Genomic DNA, 23,717 nt, shown 5'->3' on the forward strand with positions numbered 1-23,717 from the left:
TTCTATATTTCTATATTAATCAGAATTCTATATGTCTACGTATCTTTGCTATATGTATAATAGTTGTGATACATATAGCTATGATATTCTAACATCTGACAAGTTATGCTATTTAGCTTCTCACGATAATAATAATATTTAGTGTATCATAATATTTTCTAAAGTTTAACCTTTTACATATCGATTTTTTTAATGGAATTTATATAAAAATTCATGTAAATAAATATATTGTACCGTGGAGAAGATAGTCTCTGTTTTCTGTATGCATTATAAACAAAGTAATAAATACTGCAAAACAGAAGCCAAATGCGATATTACATCTAGATAACTTTTATTAACCAATATAATCGTATATTGTTACAAATGACGGCGGTACAATATCGTACCACCTCAACGGATTACAATGAAACGGCGTGTTAACGTTATACAATTAAAATGGGAATCGATGAATGAGCGAATTTTACGGTCGTATCGTCGCTACTCGACTTGAAGAAACTGCATACACGACAACATGTAATTTGTAGAACTTTTATCCTTGTGTCTTGCGTATTGAAACGTTACTCTAATCCCATTGTTTGCGTGAATTCTTCGGTTTGCCACCTGCTCGTATTATCGTATCTATCTGATAGAATGGTGAATATGTCGGTTGTGCGCGCGTATTGTATATGTGTACAAACTGTAATTATGCTCGAAGACATCGAAAACTCACTACGTAATGTTAAATGACGACGTGTCGCGGATTTGCTGTTGGATCGCGCCCTCGCGGATTTTTCTTTTTTATTCTTTATCGTCACTGAAAATAATTACGCAGGAGCGTGCGTTTGCATGATCGCGTAAACTCCTTTTGTCATTCTAATTATCTTTCTCTCGTAAAATTCCTCGTAAAATTGCTGGTAATTCTAGTCGTAATTTTCCACCGTACCTGATCCAAGAAGCTAATTGCAGCTCTTGAATCGAAGATTCGCGTGTTCTCCACGAGTTTCGAAGCAAATCCGCGACTCATTGATTAGGCTTACGGCTACTATCGAGATACTGATGTACATACACAAGAACCATGATTCTCCTGTTCTTTAGAACACGGGTAGAGTATACAAAGACGTTGTTTGCCGAATAAAAACGTGTTGCACGCGCACCGTTGCTCAATCACTCGCGCAAACGCGTTCCGGACTCACTCGTACACTCACTCTCGATAAACGCTGGAAGGGTACTGGTTTCGTATATTTTTCGCTCGTTTTCCGTTTCTGCTCGAAAATCGCTGGCTTTACTCTTTGTTCCCTCTTCGTATTTGCGCGTGCCTCGGTTTCCTTCCTTTCCTTTACGTCTCCTTTTTCGCCTTTCTTCTTTATTATCACTTTTCTCGACTTTTGTTGGTCCTGTGTGTGGCAGTGCCTTGTTAACTAAGATTTTTGTTAGAACGTCACAATGATTTCTTTTTCACTCGTTGTTCCATCCCCGTGGACTCGCATCCCCTTCTTCCTTTCGATCTGTGGTACACGCTGATTCTCGCGCAGAGCGATCGTGAAAAAGATTCGAGCGGAGGAAAGACCAAACGAACGTTCGTTCCTCTTTGCTTTGTTCGATTGTTGTCGAAATCAGTGGACGCGGGTGTGTACGGTTTATGGCTTCTTCGCGGATTCACGGTTGTTGAAACGAGGCAATCGAGGGCAAGGGGGTGCGAACCACGAATCATTTTCAATTGATTTCAATCGATTTCAATTGACACACGCTCTGACTAAAATCAATCGGTCGGTCGTAAAATAGTCGACGACGAAACTAACCTGTTTTTATTTGAACTTTCAAGGAGGGGTTTGATGAGGTTTTTGCATCACAATTTAAGGGAAAGAGACGCGGCACCCCCTTTCTATCGAAAACACCTCGAGAACAGAACTCGCAACAAAATTGCTTTTCGTTTCACAGACACTCTGCTGAACAATAACTTACTGTGTATCGTTATTTACATATTCGCACGCAGCATTCCAATCGCAGTCGCGCACATCGAAGTCAATAAAAGATCTCCATATAATTGTATTTATATTTATATATATTTATATATATATATTTATATATATATAATATATCTATCTATCTATATATATATAATATATTTTTTAATTTTTTTTTATATTTATATCGTATTACCTTTTAATAATGTCGTCTCGGATTACAATTATGTATAATTAATCTTTATGTATAACTAGTGTCACAACTTCGTCCCCCTCGTTTCCATCATCCCATTGCCCCCTTTCGCTCTTTATATCTCTTTCACCTATACATATGTCTAAGAATTAAAATATTTAGACTCGAGTAGCTAGGTACGTACTTCGACCGGGGAGGCTTTCTGTTAGGGCGGGGTTGGAGTCTTTCCTTTCTGAGTTTCACGGAATCCGTGGAGGGATTTTCAATGTATAACGACTATGTAAACACGTGTGTTCTCTCTTGGTTTGCTTGCTCAACCATCTACAATGTACGATATTCATAGCGAATTAAGTGTGAAAGGTCGATCTACCTCTTTTCATTTCTCTCGATTTTCGAGATAACTTTGGAAGCTAATCGACGACCTCAATTAACAATAACTTTCCGTGAATGGTATGTGTGACTGTGTGTATGTATATGTGTGTATATGTAAGATTCACTACTAGTGTACCGACTATAATTTCATCGTCGTATAATCTTCTCTTGCACGTCCATCTTAAAACATCGTCTACGATATTTCTTTACTCTTAATTTCTTAGTCTCGCGATAAAATCTACATTCGTGGTTTCTCACCTCTTCGACGTAGTGCGAACATTCCCGAGCCTGTTTCGAGAGCCTGGATTTATTTTGAACAAAAAAGGAAGAAAAAAACGAAGAAAGAAGAATACACTCTACTCTTTATACACAATTTTTCTTCCTGTTTTCTCGCTATCGTCGTCGTCGTCGTCTTTCTCGTCCATTCTTTTGTCCCGTTTCTTTTTTTCTATACATGCACGTCGTTCGATTCGAATACATGCTTCGATGTCGTCGGAACACTCTGCGGAACATGAATGTCGAAATGGTGTGTCGATAAAAGATTCTAAAAGTTAGAAACAGTTTTTGTACTTTGCAGCACGCGACGAGAAAGAGCGTCGAAATTGTTTTGGCGCGCCTTCTCCTTCCGGTTCTTTGATTTCCTTTTGTCGATCGGTCGGCAAACGAGCGGCCAAGTTTCGTCCTTGTACTCATCAGAACAAAAAGATATCGTTCGCGAGACCAAAAAGCGTCGTGTCAAAACGCCAAGCGTCTTGTTTAAATGCGACGAAAAGGAATTACCCTGTTCCTGCATCGAGTCCTGCGTCTTTTCTCACTTCTTCGACTGTTCAACGTTTTCTCGCTTTTTTCTTTTTCTTTTTTTTTTACTTTTTTTTTGTCGCGAGAAAGGGATCACGTGGCTATTTATCTAAAACTATCGTGCGCCATGCTAACGAAGAATATACTCGATCGCTAATATGAGGTGACTCGTTAAGAAGATCGTTCGTTCGCTCCTCGGTCTCTTTTAGGTACCGTGATTGCTAATATCCACTTTTTACTGAAAAATTTCTAATTGGATCGCTGGCACACCTCGGCCGAACGATGGAAGCGATATCGTTTGAGCAAGTTCGAGTTTGCGATTGGAAATGTTTTTGATCGATGCCGAGGTGTCGAAGAGCGAAGCGATCTCTTAAATGCTCTCGATGCACGATGGGGCGAAGGTACATATATAATATATAAAAGTAGAAAATTTGACGGCAGTATATAGAGATCGTAAAAGATGTGAAACACGGTGAAAGGAAATGGGCCCTATTTCGTGAAATGGTATTGCACGTACACTGTGTTCGTATGATTTTCTCTAGAACATTTTGTGCTTTATGGCGAATACAATCGGTTTAATTATATGTTTTGTACCTATGCGAAATTTTCGTTTTCTTTTTTTCTCGGCGGTCATTGATCGACCTGTTCCTCCTGATCCGTGCTCTCTCGACTCATTTTACCGATCAAGGAAGCAACGTCCAAGCTGTTTTTTTAAGCTAAGAGAACCGAGGATAAAATACATAATGCGCGTAAAAAAATAAAACGACGCTTCGCGATCCTCTGCGGTTTCTTCGCGAAGCCCCGACCTCGAACACGCAGCATCGACACCTGCGCCTTTTACTTTGACCCCCGAATTTTAAATCGTCGATCGAGTTGTCCGTTCTTTTTTCGACGAGGACCGTAAAAGCAACGTCTTCGTCGTCGCTCCTATTCCGCTCGTCGTTCCGTGCTTACTCGGCTGTTTTCGCCAAGATTTTAAAGAAGAGACCGGAAGCTGCCCCGATTTCTCCGGCGATCCACGAACGCCCCAAGATATGTCCAATTATCGGCTATGATCAGAGTGACTCGTTGAAACCTCGAAGCCTCTCTTACCTGCTGGTAATCCATCCCTTTGTCCAAGTTTGACTCGCGATGGACTCGAGTGACGAAAAGATCGACCGAAACCTCGAGATCGATCGTGCAGCCAAGAATGTTGTCCGTCGTCGAGAGGCAACCTCGGCCTCGTGTCATTCTCCATTCTCCAAATCTTTCTTGATTCTGTCTACGAACGACGATCACTCCGGGCCATTGATCCCAATGAACGGCCTGTTCGTCTAATCGAGACGCGCTTTATAGCTGGTCTTCCAGATCTCCGCGAACGTGACCGCGCTGTGGAACCTGTGGAAGATGCAGAGCGGCAGAGTGACCCTCTGCACGATGGCCCAGGCGAGGAACCCGTAGAAATCGAGCTGCACCGGGTTCGCCATCACTTTCTGCGACTCGAACGTGTAGATGACCCACATGGTCAGGTTGCAGATCAACAGGAAGGTGACTACCTGTCGGCCAGGCTTGCTGCGATCGTGCTCCGGCAGGTGAACCCTTCTACGAGAAACGTCCGCGATGAACAGCATCTGAAGGATCACCTGTGCGACCGACAGAAGACCGGTCACCATCACCAGAAGATTGGGTTCGTGTGTAAACGCTGCTAAGGAACCGGCGATCACGCTGAACACCGCGTAGACGAACAGGCCGAAGCCAGAAACGCGAAGAAGGATGTCGTTCAAGTCGCTTTGTTCTTCGGCTTTGAATTTCAAGCTCTGCACCCGTATAAATCCGACGATTATGGCGACGATTGACAGAACCATTAACACGCAATGGGAGACGTCTGCTAGGTAAATGGCGACGAGACCGAAGTCCGGATGATGGATCAGCACGAAGAAGAGGATCAAGCAGATGAGGGAGCCAACCAGCAGCAACAGGCCGAAGAATAGTCCTTTGCTCGCTCCTACACAGTCCACCCTTGTGTGACCTATTTTTGAGTTGAGACATGCGTTTAGTGTTGCCCTGCTTTAGCCGAACGTTATTTTAAGCAGTCTTGCGAATGGTTATTTTAAGCCAAAGATTTAATCATAGTCATTTAGAGATGAAACTTTGGACGAGCTACTATTATGTAAATTATAATATGAATGCTTCTTTTCTTGAAAGAAAATGCTAAGTGATTTTAACCGTTTGGGATTGCATTAATCGCGAAAAAATAAATGAAATTACCTGCATGAGCCAAAGCGACGGCTCTTCGAGACAGCATAGCCTCGAGGCGGCGCTCAAGGTCTGCTTCCACTTGATGCGGCCAACGAGGATGTCGTCCAATGTGTTTCCACATGACGTAAATCACAGCGGCGCCAATCAAACTGTACTCGATAATGAATGGAAATAGATACGGTTCTGCGTCTTGCACGATAGTCCCCATGATATTGACTCGGCCGCACGAATTGGATGCTATCTCCTCGTCCGTTAATGCCTCCGCGTAAGCTCCGAAATTCGGGCTCCAATATTCGCTGCTATTTGTCTGGTTATTCACATCGAAGATTTGGTGTATCTATAACATTTCGTCACAAGATTTATTTACCTATAGATCATATATAGATACATAGGATCGTATAAAGATTAGTACAAACAATTCATATAATAAGAGCGCACTGATTCCCTTTACTTGCTGCTACTGTTCGTTCGTACGTACTAGAACTCGCTTAAATTATAGTAAATTGGAAGGACCAGATTCTGTTCCAACAGATACTCTCGAATTCTTCGACGAAGAGAAAGAATAGGTCTAGCTTTGCCGTAACTATTTGCTTTCTCTGTTAATGAATTTAAATTACGACCAGCTCGAGACATTCGAGAGATTAGCAGAAAGTAACAGAGCTGGCTCGTTTGAATTTAAGTGAGATCATTTTAAGCGATTACCATTTTAATAGAAGTTCGTGTACAAGTAAGTGTAGTCAAGGAACAAAAGCTGATTATTTAATCAGACCGTAATTAAGATTTCGTCGCGGTAAATGGAGTTCCAGCGTACATAAAATACATTCGAAATATCTTTACCTCTTCTTTGTTTTCGGCTTGAGGAGCGTCAAAAAGTTCTATGAAGAAAGACGAGAAAGTGGTGGACGGTGTGGTAGTGGTAGTAGTGGTGGTCGTGGTGGTTGTACTGGGAGTAGTCGGGGTTGTCCTTTCCTCGGTGGTGGCTTTCGACGTGAACGTAGTTAGGAAAGTGGACAAAGTGTTGGCAGTGGTTGTAGTCAAACTCGGCTGGGGAGTTGAGGTGGAAGTAGTCGTTGAGATCGGAGGGTTCCAGCTGGTAGTAGTGGTCGACGTTGGGGTCGTGACAGCTCTCGCGATCGCCTTTGCCGTCGTTCTCATCACTCGACCCAACGAGGCAGCTATCGTGCTTGCGACCGACGTTGAAACGGTCGATGACCTCGTGGCGGTTAATGGCGCCTCGCGCAAAAGAGCCACATCCCGAGGTGCTGTTCCCAATATGGCTCCCGCGTTTCTCATCGAGTGCTGTTTAATGCTCTCTAAATATATTCGATCATGATATTAGCAAAATTTCTTGGGACGCTTATTTCTATGTCGCTTGGAGTATTGAGAGTAACAACGAACCAAGAAATATTTTTTAACGCGAATTTACAGTATCAATCTATTCCAATAAACTGTGTTAACCAGTCAATTCTCGTAGCTGAGATTGTGGCTCATGTATAGTAAACTTTGTCCATTTCTATCTCTCTTTGTACAAAACGATAGATCTCAAACGTTTATTTGCAAATACATGTAAAATATTCTGTTCTTATTTTTATTATAAGTTACGATCTTCTAAATATCGTGGTCACGTAAGATTAGTCCAGTTTTGCTCCCAATACTTTGCAAATGTTGATCTTCCTTTATAATGAGAATTTACCAAGAATGCCCGCTTCGACCTGACCCATTTTCTGATGATGCTTCGTGATCTCCTTAATACTTTCCAATACCAAAGTACGAATCCAGACGCAAAGATTGGTAGCCACCACGTGCATCAGCCCGAAACGCGCGATCACTTTGAACCGATGAATATTGAGCTGGGAAAACGGATAGTCAATCTCATATTCGGAAGTTATGTGAAAGGATGACGGTTATTTGCCGATACGCTCGTCTACCTACCCTCGAGTTCATGAAGATGAAATACATCTGCATGAACGTGAAAATCATTTGCAGAACCGGATTCACACCCTGAAGAATCTGGTAACACGGTGACGTAGGTGGTACCTCGAAAAATGTGCCGAATTCTAAACCATTGTAGACCATCGTGCCCAAGCCGAAAGCTAAGAACAAACGAAAATTTAAAATTCGTTTTTCGAAATAAATCGTACTACTTGGATTTGAATTTAAATTTGAATGGAAATTCGAGTTAAACTTAAGTCCGAAACTAACTCACGTTTGAATTTCAAATGTGAAATTCAATTTTCTCACCAATTGCTCCGATTCTGAGGAAAAAGCTTCCATGACTCTGGTCGTTTTGCGAAGTCTTCCGCTTCCGCAGAGCCCGTGTGGCCACGCCAGCCTCGACATCAGCGGCGTCCTAAATCAATTTTTTCTCTCTCAGGAAATTGTCGTGAAATTCAACGGGTAGTTGAACCAGCCAACTACACCATCGAACTATGTTTAATTTCGCGGCTGAAATTGATTTTTTAAATACTGTCTCGAAAGGACAGCTTTGTCGAGTTTCAGTCTTAAAGAAGATTCGCGTGACAATGAATGAGGGAACTGTAGCATACGCCTTTTGATAGATAGTCGTCGACGACAGATAACCCACTTATGTCAGCGTCTCTTTTAAAATCGCGTCGTCGTATCGGTTCGATACTCGTTCTACAGAACACGTTACAACGAAATTATTAACGCTACGTGACTCATCCTAGTATTTCTAGTTGCTATTACAAATGAATTACGAATTCTTGTTTGTACGTTAACAAGTTAAACCTATCTTATCGATATATCTGAAGCTTAAAATACTTAAGACAGTACGATAAAAGGAAATTGAAGATCTGTGAAATCCGACCTGGTACTCTTTTTTGTTTTTCGACGACTTCTGCTCTTTGTCCTTTTTGTCCTTTTTCTTGTTTTTCTCCTTCGGTTCCTTAGGTGGTTTCGGTGGCCTCGGAGGTGGCGGTGGTGTGTCGCTGCCTCTCGAGCAGCAGGCGCTTTCTTGAAGTAGGAAGCAGAACACATACAACAGGAATAAGATGCTAACACCGTACAGATACGTGAAGAATCCTTCGTAGTAATACAGGGGCAGTTTGTGCGTGACCACCTCGCTTATCACATAAGCGATGCATACCACCACCAGTAGTTTCGCATAGATGAAACTCATGATAATGAACAGCGACGTCCTGCAAGAAAAAAAGAACAAGAACTCGTGCGTATATGTCGAGCAACGCGAATCAAACACGATCCTCGCGATCGTTGCATCTCTTCAACGATCAGAATTTCATTATTCCTCGAGTCTCACCGTGTCTTTCGGACTATTTGTACCCTACTACCATGTCTTGGAACACCCCCGGCTCTGTTTACGTTATTGTTCTCCACACACGGCACTGTTTCCACTTCCATCGCGAATTGATCGAAGTCGACTTCACGTACGCGACACTTTTCTTTCTAACAAGCGTTTTCTATTTTGTAGCTACGAATATCACAGACGAATCAACGTCGAACTGTATTTACACTCCTGCATCCGAGTAAATTATTTGCTAGCGCCGGCTACTGTACTGGATACTCGATTCACTGGCATGCTATTTTCGATGTCGAACGTACGTTGGACCACCGAGCATCGAACTCTGGTTGATTTTTCACAGCCTCCTCCTCTCTTCTTCTTCCTCTATTCCCGTAAATTGTTTATTCGATCATTCGCATTACCCACTCGCGTACTCCTCCATTTCCATTCGACTCTTCGATCGTGATCGTTCGCATACGCCAGTCCACGAAACTCTTGACGCAAACTGGTTCAAAAATTTTCGTCCGACGATGCAAGGTTCAGCGACGCTGCACCTCGAACTCTCGCGCTTCTGCACCGTTCGTCCGCCACGGCGTTCTTTTCTCATTAAAGGTTAGGTCGCGAAATCGATAATTTGCGTACGCGAAGGGGAGAGTGCGTTGCTGGTCGATCACGTTGGAAATTAATCGCGCGAGAAACCGGTTTCTTCCTGCGACTTACCTGACAGGAAGATGACGCAGACGCGCACGCAATCAAAACGATAATAACAAGAATACGAGCGAAAGAAAAAGCAAAGAGATATTTCGAAATCCGCGGAGCGTCTGCGGTGCAATTGCACCGCGTCGCGACGTCTGCACGGGAATATCAGGGGCTCGGCGACGTATGGTGCATCTTCGTCGAGAAGGGCTTAACCACCCTTTGTCACGCTGGCATTTCAGGGGTTGGAGCGCAGACTTTATTGTGTTCCGCACGAGTCTGTACACTCGTGTCAGGCATTTTTTTTCTACTCTTCGATGATTACATCGCGGGCCGGATAAAGAATCGTGATATTTAGAGAGACACAGCGAAATCAGATTTTTCCATCCAGCTTTTGTATCTTTCTCCAACCATAACCCGTTGATATTTCCGCGATCTACCTACCATCTACCTACCATCTACCTACGTAATTTTCTTCTTCGTTTAACTTCGAAGTCCCAGTGTTACATAACAAATATACTTTTTACACTTACCATGTTAAAATAATTTTTGCAAGAAGGAAAAGAAAAACACTAGAAACTCGTGTTTTTTATTCTATCGACGAATATTCGTAAAATGTGAAACAACGTCTCGTAGTCAGTTTTTTCCGCTTTTAATGTCGCTCCGAATTATCGTTAAAATTTCGCAGATTTTTCACGCGGAACGTCTTTTGCCAGGAGCAAGATAGCGAGGCGAGTCAAGGACGGTGAGTGAAGGTGCCTGGAGGGATGAAAATTTCCAAAGTTTTCGTAGCGATGGAAGACAAAAATAGAGAAAAATGAAGGCAGGGCGCGTGTCCCCTCGCGGTATGGCCTTTTTTTCCACTTCTGAAGAAGAAAAGCGGCGAGAAGTGGAAACAGTGGCGGATAGCACAGACTCCGAGCGAACCAAGCTGCCTCACGGTCGATATTTCGAAGTACCGACTTTCAGCCGCTGGTCTTTCGCTCTATACCTCGCTCTCTCGACTCGCTCCCGCCTCATCTGTGTCCTGTCGACGAATTTCGCTCTCCCCTTCGCGTTCTATCACGGCTGTATTCTTCATCAGCAGTCGTTTACGTATATTCACGTCGGATCGTTTTCACGTTTCTCGGTCAAGCCCATCGTCCAAGCATTTAATTTAACGTCGTTCCGTCGTTTCATTCAATGAGATACTCGACGTTCATTTTGTTGATCATTTAAAAAAATGTGTGTTGATTTCGGTTCTATTTTAACCACAGGCAATTTTAGCTCGCTGTTTCGTACTGTAGTTGATTCACGAGAACGTTTTAGCGTTATTTTCGGTGGTGTGTTACACAGATTGTTTTACGAGCGTGTCGTGCTGGTCGTGTTGGCGGCACGGAGGTATGTACAGTCACGTTCACGAGACCCGTTATACTGTCTTGTCTCAGCGTCTAGACTCTAGACCGACGAAGCGTCGCTTTCAACCCGTGTTAATGCAATTGCGACTGCGACTGTGTAATTCGAGAAGGTATCGCTCGGCCGTGTTGCATCTATACATCGTCGTATCACTGTCATACTTTACCGCTCGATCGATAGTAATAAATTATAAATCGCAGTGAAACTAGTTCGCGCCATTATCAACCGATCGATGTTCGCTGTCCGCATGATTTTCTTCTTTGTCTCTTTCCCATTCGTTGTCCACTCGATGTAAGGAAAGGAAATTAATTCATCGATTGGCAGCAAGATTTTCTGTTTTATTATATTTCCAAGTATCGTGGGCGTTAAAGAGGTTTCATTCACCGTCCTATAGACAGTTGTCCTCTCGTTCTCTTTTTTCACGATTCTCTAATCCCACGATTACGAGGAGAACACGCGAGCGCTCCCTTGCCTCTCGTTTTACGCTTCACACGCGTTCATCAATTTCCATGAAAAAAAGGTGTCGTCGCGTTCCAGGGTTAATGCTCGTCGGCCTGTCTCACCTCTATTCCCTTGGGCTAGCTCGATATATCGAAGATAAAACACACGTATACCGTCCCTCCTCGAAATACGTTCGCGCTCCACTTCCTCGATTCTTTCTCGAGAATGATTTCCATTCGTTCGTGGCCGCAACCTCGGTCGGTTAGTTACTTCTTTCAGCCTGGGGTAGTAGGTGGTGTACGTGCGCGAGTGCATAACTCGGGGCCGCGTATAATGCACACTAGACGCAAGACGCTTCATAGGCAGCAGCGCGACAGCTAACGAAGTGCGTCGTAAATAGACACGCAGACGAAAGCCGCCATTTCGAGTCGAATACACAGAGTATCCTGTAATGAATGGTATGTCTGTGGAGAACGATGTTTTGCGCACAAAATGTACTACCGTAGACTTGCAATATTTTTATCTTATCGTCTCCTTTTACCAATAGCACGAGACAAATTTTGTTACTTTGTCTAAATCTTTTTTCACTTGGAAAATTACACTGACCGAGGTTTATATATTAGATATTTGTATCTCCGTAGACTTGGAATTATTTTCAATTATAGACTTTCTTTCTCAATGGTGAAACGATTTTGCTATCCTATCTGTTTCTTTGTTGTGGAAAAAAAAACACTATCTGTGTATGTACGATGTATATGTATCGTCACTGATTACGAATATCTTTTTATAGTCTTCTTTTATGAATAATAATGACTGGACTAAGGTTGCATAGATATACAGATATTTGTATTGTGAAATTTATTTAACATGCGGGTTCTCTCTCGATTATATCACGCATTACGGGGCTCTGTATTCTTTTCTCGTTGCGCCTATTGAAGCAGCCATACATTCATTCGATCAGTCCTCATCTCTTGTCTTTTCTCGCTAATCGTGGGTGTGCTTTGAAAAGCGTCACATCGTGGGATAAACGCAACCCATTGTATAGAAAGCGAGGCGTTGAATCGGTTTGAGAGTGGAAATCGTTACACGCGCGTCTGCTTAGACGTTCTCGAGCGGAAGCCGTCTAACAGAGAATCGCTCTTCCGGGATCCACTGCATATGTTGCATGCTCGTGTTTCCGGAAGTTGCTTTCCAACGTGGACATCCCGACATCGGGCGACGTTCGGCCCAGTATTCATCGATGCGTTATCGAAATTCCAGAACGGATGGCTGATCGAACGTTCCACTGGAATGACGATACTTTCCCACGTTCATTCGATGAGCCATAAACACGAAGTATCGAGAAAATGTTCGCGAGTTCGCTCGTGGAATTTTTAATTAGGTCGACCTAATTATTCTATAGTACGATGTTTATTAATTCCATTTAAACAACAAATTGTTTTTCCCCGACCCTACGAATTTTTAACTATCCTCTTATCGAGGGTAATTTAAAGCAAACGTCGACGGCGTAACAAAGAATCGAAAAGCGAGAATTTCCAGAAAGGTTCAACTGGTGCTCCTAGATAATTACCATTCGTTAGCGTGCAGATTACGAGAGCTCTGGTCAAGTGGATTCTTGACCTAGTCCCGTTTCTCCTCGTAATTGCGCCGTGGAAAAAAAAACGGTAACGTTCGGCTAATCCCTCGTTAAAATGCGCAAACGACCGATGTTCATGCTCTGACACGTTTTTAATAGGTCAAATTGACACGACGATTAAATAAAAGGAAATTAAGTCGACTAAAAGGACGCGACAGTCGTCACGTTGCGTTTACTACTGGGACAAGCGATGTGTCGAGGAGATGATGAAAAAGAAAAGAAGAAAAGAAAAAGAAACATAAATGAAAAATGACGGCTCTGCTTTCTCAGATGATTTTTCTCTACGTCTACAGCAGCCGGTCTTACTTTTTCGCTGGGGTCGAGCGCACGTTCTTCAGCTCCATCTCTTTGTTCGCCGCGTTGTTCTTCTCGGCGTTGTCCTGCGCGTTTGGCGACGAGTTTTGCGGATTCAGAGGCCTGGTCACCGGGAGCGTCGCCGTGTTGTCTGCAGCGGCAGCCTCCACCTCCACAGTGGCGACCTTGCAATCACCACCACCCACCATCGCGGATTTCTTCTCCCCTCACAATGGACCCTAACGATCGGCAAAAGACACGGCTGGATCTCACCGGGAATATACCACGATTTTCCTATTCTGAGATCCAAACGCGAGATTCCCACTCCGACAGAAGCTCGATTACGACACAGCCGCCATTTTGGCGAACAACTAGAGCACCGTTCGAAGTGTCCACGATATTTTGACTGAAAAATCCTCCCCTCGTCGTTGAAGCTTCGACACGCTCGTCTACTGCCTCGATAGTAGCGAATAAAGAGAGATATCGGATCGAACAGAGCGAACGGAAACTGATCGAGGCGCGAAACGCCAGAGAGTCGACACGGATGGAAGGTTTCGAGACACCATTTCCGAAAATGAGGGCAGCGAGCGCGAGTCAAAAACTCTCTCCCCAAATTGTTGCTCTCTGTTTATTCGATTCCGCGGATCACGCCTGCGCGTTCGCCCATTAGACTTTTTGCAGCGCCTCACCTCGCTCCTCGAATCAGATGAATGATAGTGTACGAACTTTAATGAGATACGTATAAATGAACATCGACGGAACGGATGACGGGTGCGTGTATTAAGATTGACAGATTTTTTTCGGAGGTTGTCAGTGGTTTCTTTTTCTTTTTTTTTTTTTAACAAAAGATTTATCAACAAAGAACGCGTCCCGCTCCTTTTATTCCCCTACTCCCGAAGAAACTTATCGACCAACGGTCGACTGGTCCGATCTGGTGAAAGAAAAGAGGAAGGGTCGGGCGAGATTTTGGAGCTGGAATTGAAAGGGCGGTTCGGCTCGGCGACCGCGTAGTTGCGATCGAACGCGAGGAAACAAAGAGAAGAGGAAGGCGCGACAGAGGGCGAAGGGAGAGGAAGGAGCGTGGCCAAAGGGCGAGAGAAAGGACCGCGATCAGAGTTGGGAAAGAAGAACGTCGGGAGGAACGAAGCTGTGGGCCACCCCAAAGGTTTTCTCTCTCTCTGATCCCGCGCACTTAGTTGAACGAGCTAATGGAAAATCCCGTGCACACGACCGAACCTGAAGCTGGGAGGATCGAGCACTCTCGCTCCGATGACTGATGACGAGCACGACGACAGGCGACGGCCGATGGGCGACAGGCGACGGGCGACGCGCGGCTACGATTACCAACCGAGTGCAATGCACACACCTCGACGAACGCCGACGTACCAACCGACGACGGACCAACGAACGAACCAACGAACTATCCAGTCACCGAGTACGCGACCAAGAAAGCTCACCTGCTAGAGAGGTGGTTGGCTGAAGGTTCTCGCGGTGACTGCACCCAGGGTTCGGCGGAAAAGGGTGTGAAGCGGAGAGACGGAGAAGGGATGGAGGATGGAAGATCGGCGAGAGAAAGAGGAAGTTGATGCTGACGAGAGAGGAGAGGGGGCAAGGGACAGACACGGAGGATGGGGATAGAGAAAGGGGGAAGGAGAGTAGGACGAAGACAAGCGTGTAGGATTCGTAAATCGCGTAGAACGTGGAATCGGGAAGAAGGGAGGAAGAGGAATGGAAGAGCGGATGATAAAGATGGTAAGGTAGACACCGAAAGGGAGTCTACCTTACGATAGCGGGTGTAAACACAAGCGTCGAGGGTTAATCCGAGAGGAACGGGAGCAGAGCGAGAGATGGACGGATGGACAGGAGTCGAGCGAGATGGACTATGTTATCGGAGCACGATGAAATGGGGGTAGAATCACGATCGCCGCCCCCAGCATCCCGGAGACTGAGGCTGGCCGGGAGGTCTCTTCCCGGGCAGCGGCAGCTTCTTGCACAAGCGCACTACGAACCGCGGCTTTCACTCTATATCGCTCTTTTCGTCTATCTCCTTCTCGCAACCCTGGCCTCTTTCTCCCCAATATATTCCATCTCCTTCTCGCGATCTTTCCCTACGGTGTCTCTTGTCTTTTTCACCCTTTTCGCTCCTCCGCTCCTTTTTCGATGCATTCCGTTCCCTCCACCCCTGGCTGTGGTCTCGTGCGCGGAGATCCAACGAGAATCCTCCACCACGATTCCTCTCGGCTACCAAGCTACCTCGAAGCTGGGACTCCTTTTGTTCCCTTGGAATTTTCGGTCGCGTCATGAATTTTTTCTCCTCGTACTTGCCATGTCCCCATTTTCGTTCCTGCTCCGCTCTGTTTTCTTTCCAACCTCGTCTCTCTTTCTTCTACTCTTCTTCCTCTTTATCCCATTTTTTCTTCTATTTTCTCGTATAACCACGCGCAACTCCGGATGACTTCGAGTTGTTTTCTCGATTCAACGTCAATTACGGGCCAAAAGCCGACTCCATGATTCGATCCGCGCTTTCCTTTTCAGCTTTTTCACGCGTTTCGTCTCCCGACTCTCACCGACGTTGCTCGTAATCGCGGTCACTGGGTTTTCGGAGTAACGTCGCGAGCCCGCGTGCTTCGCCAATGGCAAGTCTGTATCCTCGCAACAGTCGTTGCAAGTCGTTTTTACGCGACGAAAAGCAACGTCAGAGCTGACTCTTCGATCTTCTTTCAAGCCTTTCTCGCCGACCTCTTTTTAATCCACGCGTTTCGCGGAACCACGACAGCGGAAGTCGCAGCGCCAACAAAAATCCCTCTTTCCCGGTGGCCTTTTTCATCGTCTTGTTTCTGGCGACCGTGTTCATTCACACCCGCCAATGATAAACGCTGAATAAACATTCAGGCAACGTCCTCTTTTTTCCATTTTTATCCCCATCTTGCGTTATTTAAATATCCTTTCGCATCTATTTGCAGCCTCCCGGACGTGGTGGATGCTAAAGACCTGGCATCGATGCATTTACGAGCAGCCTTTGTACGAGCTCCTCCTCCCGCTCGAGCACAGTCGCTGTCTATGGTTAACAAGAATCGGTGAAGCACCCTTTGCCGGTAACTCGTCCTGCATCATCGTCGTCAGGAGGGAGCCGTGTCTTTTGTCTACGTGAATTTCTGTATGGGAAACTCGTGCGCTATCGCGAATTCCCCTCGCGGTCCTTTTCGCGATCAATTCTCCCAAAAACTCGAGTACGCTATCATACTATGTCATTCAGCATAAAATATCATTCGGCAAGATATCGTACTATACATCCGCCATTCGTACCATACACCCAGATTCTCCACAATCGTAAATTCGAAAGATAATTTCGTGATCGCTAGGGTAACAATATCTCGTACTGATCCTTCTTTTTCCCCTCTAGATCTGGTGGTCGTGTGTAATTCATTACCATTTAAGTTTCCCTCTCGAGTAGCAAAGTCTCACGGTTTGTTTCGTCGATATTTCACGATCACTTTCAACGCGTCTCCCTTCCCCTGTATCACGATACCTTCTCCATTGACTCGTAGATTCTCCCACTCTTCTTTGACGAGACCGCAAGATCGTGTCTCTGTTCCGATAAGTTTTTAATTCCATGAAATAGTGGCGAGAGGAGGAGCGGTGTGTTTCGCGAAAGCGTTCCCTGCAAGTTGAAAAAGTCCGGCGCGCACATTCGGCTGCGTTCCCACGGGAGGATCCGGAACGGTGAGAGGTAGGAGATCTGGATGAGGGCTGGCGAGGTGCCGGGGGTGAGGGAAGGGGAGTGATATGCTCTGTGGTTCTGCGACCCACTGACCCGCTCGATAACGCTACCACCGAGGTCAGTAACCTTACCCTACCATAAAATTCTCCATCGTACGACCCTTTTCGTACCGACTTGACTAGAACCAACCGTTGATTACGATTGCGATCGGAGATTATCTCTTGCCTCGTCGATGATTGCCACCTGCTTTGTGTCTATTGATCGTTCCACTTGTCTTTTCTACAAGATACCTACCAAGAAGTGGTCTTCGTGCTTTTCTTGTTCATCTCATGTTAGAATAGAAAATTTCTGGTAAATGATTGAAGTGCATTAGTTGATGGTAACAAGAGATTATGGCAACTTCGTGGTAAGGGATTCGTTCCTCTGTTACATGGAGTTATGGTTCGTAGGTCTGTTTTTCCGGTTCCGAAGGGTCGATGACCGGCTCGATGATCGAAATACTTGGCAACCATCCATCGAATCCACGAATGCCAAGCTCGATTATAGTTTTCCTGCTTTTTCTCTCGTTCGTCGGACAGGTTTTTCAGCCGCGCGGCAATGTATTGCTCGTAGGTACGTTGGCGAAGAATCTCGAGCGCGCAATCAGCCTCGACTATTGCGGTAATCTGTACAAATGGTCGCGTGAGAATTATCGCGATGCAGCGTGTCACGCGATAGAGGGGACCATGGTGCCCTTCTTTTTATTTTCGTTTTTGTCCCTTTTCTTTCTTCCCCCTTCCCCTTGCCTCGATCGACTCGAAGCTGACGTTAAGGGTGGAAGACCGCAGAAGATCGCTGGATGTGGAGTAACGCGCGGCGATCGCGTTCCCAGCGATGATCGGAATCAGGTCATCGATACGACGCAATACCTGTGTCCCTAGTATTTTTATGCGTGCTGTAATATCGCGTTGCAAGGATTGCGACAGACCAGACTCACGCACAGCGAGTATTGATTTCGAGTCTCGCTGGCAGTGCTGCCACGATTCCGCGTCTCTAGAACTAAACCCTGGATGAGAGCTAGGGAGAAGGTCACCGAAATCGCGTCCCTTTCGAATTTTGCAAATTTTCATTTATTCGCAACCCGCAAGCAAGCTTTTATTCAAATCGATCGTGTTTAATCTTCGTTTACGAGACATTTACAAAAAATTTTAAACGCTCTTTCTCCGCTGTTAAAAGGAAACGTCTCTATGGTTTTCAAAATTTCCAACCTTTAAAAATTTCGTTTCTTTCAGAAATTCATTGTCACTACAACGATCCCGTGATTTTTGGGTTTCATTGGTATTATTTAAGTTTGTACGATTGCTGGTTATTTGAAATTTTTCAATTATCCGTGAATCCTTTTTCTTCTCCGAAGTATCCGATCCTTCTGAAGAAATTCGAGCAAGTTCGCTCGGTTTTTTGCCCCCGATCGGTGCACCTCGAGGTCGTCGACGCAGCTTACCTTCTTCGGATGCACGTTGCATCGCCCGAGGGCTGCTTCAAGATGGCGTTCTTCTTTAACCGATGCATATTAACGAGGGTCAATCAGTCGTGCGGAGGTGGTTCTCTTATACAACGAAGCGTTCAACGAGCCAGATAACGAAACTGCGGAATTTCCTCCTCCCATCTGTCTTCTATCGAAACACGTAGTTTTCAAAGTCGATGCAAGTTTGCCACGTCGATCGCTCCCATTTCGAGAAACAGTCGAGCCAGTCAAACAACAACAGTCGATCACAAATTTCGATCGTGTCGCTTGACAAATTCGAATAACGAACATACTTTCGATTCAGGTTCACGCGAAACTGTATAGATCCTCGTTACTTCTATTATAGTAAAAAGAGTGCTTGTTTACAATGGCTTCTCGGGTCTGTGCACCATTTCCCTTTGTAAACGCCGATACGATCTTTCCCGAAATAAACGATTACTATATCACTCGGTTACGCATGCAGACGCCCATATCCCCATGAAACTTTGGTTACCGAAGTCGTAGAACGTTAAACCACGTTGGCTAATGTTATTTTCGGACAGTCAAATGGTCGGTATCATGATCAGCAGTTTAGCGCTAGCGGAAGCACTGGAAACTTAACATGCCTCCACGTGTCTGTAATCATCTACGGTACTGTTCAAAAGTATTCGGACTCTTTCTTATTTTCGATTAGGTGTATTTAATTGTACGTACAATTATAGACGAATTAAACAACAATGATTTTATCCTTTATAATCAGCTTAGCTGCGCGTACTAGTGTATTATAAAAGGATTAGATCGACTTTTGAAACCTTATACGTAATGAAATTGGTGTTTGTATCTGTCAAACCTTATAAAGGTTACTTCAGAAATTCTTTGTCATTTTGCTTAATTTTCGGGTTACAAGTCGGATTAAGAAAAGTCCTCTAAACGATGTTAATACAATCAATGTTGTTTAAATAACGACGTGTACGTAATACATACAGCAAACAGCAATATTATTCCTATATTCTTAATAGATAATTAATTTGCTAGTTTGGCAATTAAAAGATAGTAAACAATGCGTCTAATCTCTATGTGTAATTGAAAAATTGTCCAAGTTATAATATTAAATACAGAACAATAATATAAATACGTTGAGGAGATTGGTTTGTTTAATTCGCACAGTTCTAAGCTAAGTATCTGTTGATGTTCAGAAAAACAGGCAATTTGTAAAATTTACAAATATAATTTGTAAAATGTAATGTTATTACGTAATGTTATTACAAAACGACCAAAGTGTCCGGATACTTATGATCGGTAGCGTGCTAGTTCCATTACCATTCGAGCCACGTGTGGATTATATTTAACCTTCCTTCACGCGGCTATCGATATTTTTTTCTACCAACGCACGTTTCCGTAATGTCCTATTTTTATCGGTGCGTGGACGTCCGCGTGCAAAATGAAAAGAAAAGAAAAAAAAAAGAGAAGAACGCAAAGAGGACGAGCAGGCACGCGTTTATAGGAAATCATGGATGGTACCGCAGGCATGTAAAGGCAATTAGACGACAGTCGCGAACGCGTTGTAAAACCGTCGCGTCTCGGCGAGACGTCGCGCGGAACGAGGCCCTCGCGAAGGCCTTTCGTCACCTCGACGATCTTAAGAATGCACTCGCAAGAATGTACTCGTAAGAATGTACTCACTTTGCGTTCTTTGGCAGTGTGCCAGTCGCTGGGCCAGAATGCGTGGGGGTGAGGCAGAGGGGTGGATTGTTCGCGTTCTGAGGCACCAGGGGTTGCCTCGCGTGAGCCGGTGACGTGTGCGAACCGTAACCGTCTGAATTCAGCTAAAACCAATGAATTAATCCCGGGTGCATTTTTATACAGCGGCTCACGAAAGTATTTGAAGAAGTATTTTCCTATGAATATATTATGCGTGAAATATCTTTACATTTCGTTGATACTTTATCGATAGACACGACTATCGAGATTATGTTAATGGGATTTGAAACCAATCTGAAAACATATATAGAACCTGTAAGATATTCAGTTCAAGTCGATACATATCCCGTAGTGATTAAAGTATTTGAACAGTCTATTATTAATTACATACATTATCGAGCAACGATATTTAACGAGGATCAGCCGTATTTAAAGAGTTAAAGAACTAAGATCGATAATTTGCTTTGAAACGATCTGCTGATTACTAGCGAACGTTCGGTATATTCGACTTGGACAGGAAACAGTTTCGCGATGTATTATATATACATATGCTCGAGATAGGACGATCGACTAGAGAACTAGTTCACTGGACGAAATCTCTTTTCTCGACAAACAACAAATCTCTATCCCCTTTTGAAAGATCGTCCTAAAGAAAGTTAGAACGCAAGTGATGAAGCGTGAAACGTTAATTACAGCTACTTGTAACGTCAAGTTTAAGAAATCTTGACACGGTATATCGATAATTGATTAAACGATTAATTAACCGAGTTTTGTTTGCTTCTGAAACCCGATCAACGAGAAAGTGAAAGTAATCTCGAAAGTAAGGTGAAACTGGACTTGGACCGGTAATTTGATGGAAGCCCGTGAACTTCACGTACCTTGACGACCGTGCCGATGAGCGAATCAGGCGGCATTTCCGGAGGATCCGGTATCACTCCGGGGTTGGCGTGGGCAGGATAATCGTTGTGAAGATTGGGCTCCTTGACGGGAGTGCCGTCGACCCGCTCCATGTCCAGGCTGTCGGTCGGTGTCGGCTGCGAGAGCAGGCGCTCCTTCATCTCGTGCAGATACGGACACCGCTGCATCTCTTCAGAGTTACTTTTCGGTCGATCTGCAAAGTAATCAGGTATCGGCCGGTTAAGAGACGAAGCAAGGAGGAAGCTCGTTGCTTGCTTTAAACTCGATCGTAAACGATAACGTTGACATCGATAGGCCGGCCGTGTCGTGGCCATCGTGTCTTTCGCAAGGGATATCATTAATTATACGCCTCGTGAATAATGCATTAAAACTATTAATCGACCGTTCGTCCTCGTTTCCGGTACTTTACGGCCGGTAGTTTCGATTCGATCGATATTCCCGAGATCGTCGTATAACGACGGTTACTTGGCCGTTATGTCCGGTACAATGGAATCAAGCGACGAAGAAATGACACCCGCGCACTCAGCCTCCGCCAATCCCTCTGGAATTAGAACCTTTTCACCTCGTTAAGTTTCATCGAACGCGTATTTGTCCCGACCTCGTGCACCGCGCCTCTTCCACACGATTCGCTTATTTACGCCAACAGTGGCACTCTTTGAGAGGGACATTCCGCGCGAGGATCATCTTAACACATCATCTACCTTTTCTCCCTCTTCTCTCCATTCCATCGACAACTAGTCGTCTGACGGCGAATATCGAGCACATATTCTTCCTCGTTAATACAGGAGGAATCGATAGGAGAACTGGAAGTTCAGGGTTCACGAAATCGCCCCTGCGTTAACCTTCAACGTTGAACTTACTCGACATTACGGTGTCCATCGCGTGCCAGTCGAGCAAAAGGACTCGATCGACGAAAAACAAGAACTCGAACGATCTCGATCGCGCGAAATCGAGAGTAGGCCGTGATCGATCGGCCGGGACAATCGAGCCGTAGGACGATAGCGTAAACGCGATCGGATCGGCACTGGTTCAAGGGGAAGTCTGATCCTCGCCCAGTACGCGACATGCTCTCTCCCCATAGCAGAGATCGCCAAACATGGCACTGCCGATCGGCCATCGAGCGGTCCGCTAGTCACGTGCGTTCATCTTTCCGCGCGGCCACGCTTCGAGGAACTTGATGAGCACGAGACGGGAAAACGAATGAGAGCCATCGAACACGCATCGAAGCCTGCTCGAGTTCTTTTTACGTTATCATTGAGTGGCGCTGCTCGGAATAGCCGTATCCAGCGGGACTTTCCATTAATTACGTTACGGTGATCTCAATCGTCCGTTACATTTTTGGGAATTTCAGCGTAGAGCGTTTTTCTATTTACTTTTCCTCATTTGGAATATAATTGCGTTAAATTGCAATTGGCGTGATGCTGGTTGTATGGCTGACAGACGCAAGCGTTGCAAATTGGTTTCAGAATCGATACCATCCGTAATATTATATAAGTAAAATATGATATAAGGTACGAGGAACTTTATTTAAAGTGTTAAATGCAAGTCAGATTTAACTTTGAAGAATTCTAAAAAATGTATAATTGATGCTTTCGAGGAATAAGGTGTACTCAGGTCTCAGTGATTAACTGTTGAAAAATTTCAATTCGGATTCTGAAGGGTTTAGTCGTATTAAGTTGTCCGAAAAGTTTCTTTCGTTTTATGAAGAAATAATAGACGTACAACGTTTTTTGTTTTATATTATTTTATCGAATTACATAGGATCGATTTTGTTCTGTTGGGATAAACACCGCGACATTTCACAGACTTGGTTTCACGTTTGTATGAAGGTGCATTGTTGTAGAAAATACGTTTGCGAAAGGAAGACATTTTTTGGACAACCTAATATTTATCTGACTGTAATTTTTCGCGAATAAGAGAAATTTGTTATTGCTTAAAGATTCTAAATAGATTGATAAAATAATATCATGTCATTTCATAATATATATTGTATGTGTTAACCTAATTATGAAACGTACAAATTTCATCGTATTCGTCGATTAATAATTATCTGCTGTCTTCTGAGGCTATGTTGCTACTCTTGGGTTTTGCTTTTAAAAAATTATTAAGATGTTAACATAAAATATTCGCTTACTCTTTTGACACTTTATACAGAGAAGTTTAATTACCTTGTAGACCTTATACTGAAACTCCAACAGTCATATTTCAATTAATTTTTAATTAGTAATTATCTATTAATCATCAACCTCGTACCATACCAATCGAGGATTAATATCGATAATTTCCAAGCCATTGTTTCGCTTACTATTCGAAACCACATCTATTAAGAGAGCTCTTTCTTAAAACGAATATTTAATCGATATTAAACCGACGGTTCTCTTAATTAGAAGCGAAATCGGAATTTATAGGTGAGTGGTACACGACAAACAGATGGGGCAAACAGAAGAAAGTAGATATCGGTCGAGGATGAATTTTTAATGTTTGCTCGGCGTTCGAATTACGGCTCGCATCGAAATGGCACGGTTTCCCGGCGAAAAGCTATCGATTCTCGAACGCGCCGCTAAATAGGTCACTCGACGCAGCGCAGGTAATTAGCGGGAGTAGCGAGTTTACGTAAGAACGGGTTGCT

General features: G+C 44.2%; 1 protein-coding gene across 13 annotated transcripts in view; it reads right to left on the reverse strand.

Annotated features, from left to right (window-relative positions):
* Window positions 1-314: 314 nt before the first annotated feature.
* The window catches only part of LOC100648780 (proton channel OtopLc), a 36,543-nt gene continuing 13,140 nt past the window's right edge, over window positions 315-23,717 (reverse strand). For 4 of the 13 annotated variants that reach the window (XM_020866983.2, XM_020866986.2, XM_003393968.4 and 1 more), the window contains exons 2-10: window positions 21,049-21,281; window positions 20,153-20,295; window positions 8,372-8,702; window positions 7,786-7,894; window positions 7,477-7,637; window positions 7,238-7,394; window positions 6,382-6,857; window positions 5,554-5,881; window positions 315-5,314 (exon numbers count right to left, since the gene is read on the reverse strand). In XM_020866983.2, the coding sequence (XP_020722642.1) occupies window positions 4,620-5,314; window positions 5,554-5,881; window positions 6,382-6,857; window positions 7,238-7,394; window positions 7,477-7,637; window positions 7,786-7,894; window positions 8,372-8,702; window positions 20,153-20,295; window positions 21,049-21,281 (2,633 nt within the window). In that variant the 3' untranslated portion in view covers window positions 315-4,619. Of the gene's footprint in view, window positions 5,315-5,553; window positions 5,882-6,381; window positions 6,858-7,237; window positions 7,395-7,476; window positions 7,638-7,785; window positions 7,895-8,371; window positions 8,703-8,821; window positions 13,201-13,277; window positions 14,197-14,501; window positions 15,239-20,152; window positions 20,296-21,048; window positions 21,282-21,789; window positions 21,869-21,948; window positions 21,971-23,717 lie in introns of those variants that run through there. The other 9 variants (XM_012318774.3, XM_012318768.3, XM_048412021.1 and 6 more) reach the window with 9 other exon arrangements.

This window comes from Bombus terrestris, chromosome 2 (assembly GCF_910591885.1).
Source record: "Bombus terrestris chromosome 2, iyBomTerr1.2, whole genome shotgun sequence".
NCBI lineage: Eukaryota > Metazoa > Arthropoda > Insecta > Hymenoptera > Apidae > Bombus > Bombus terrestris.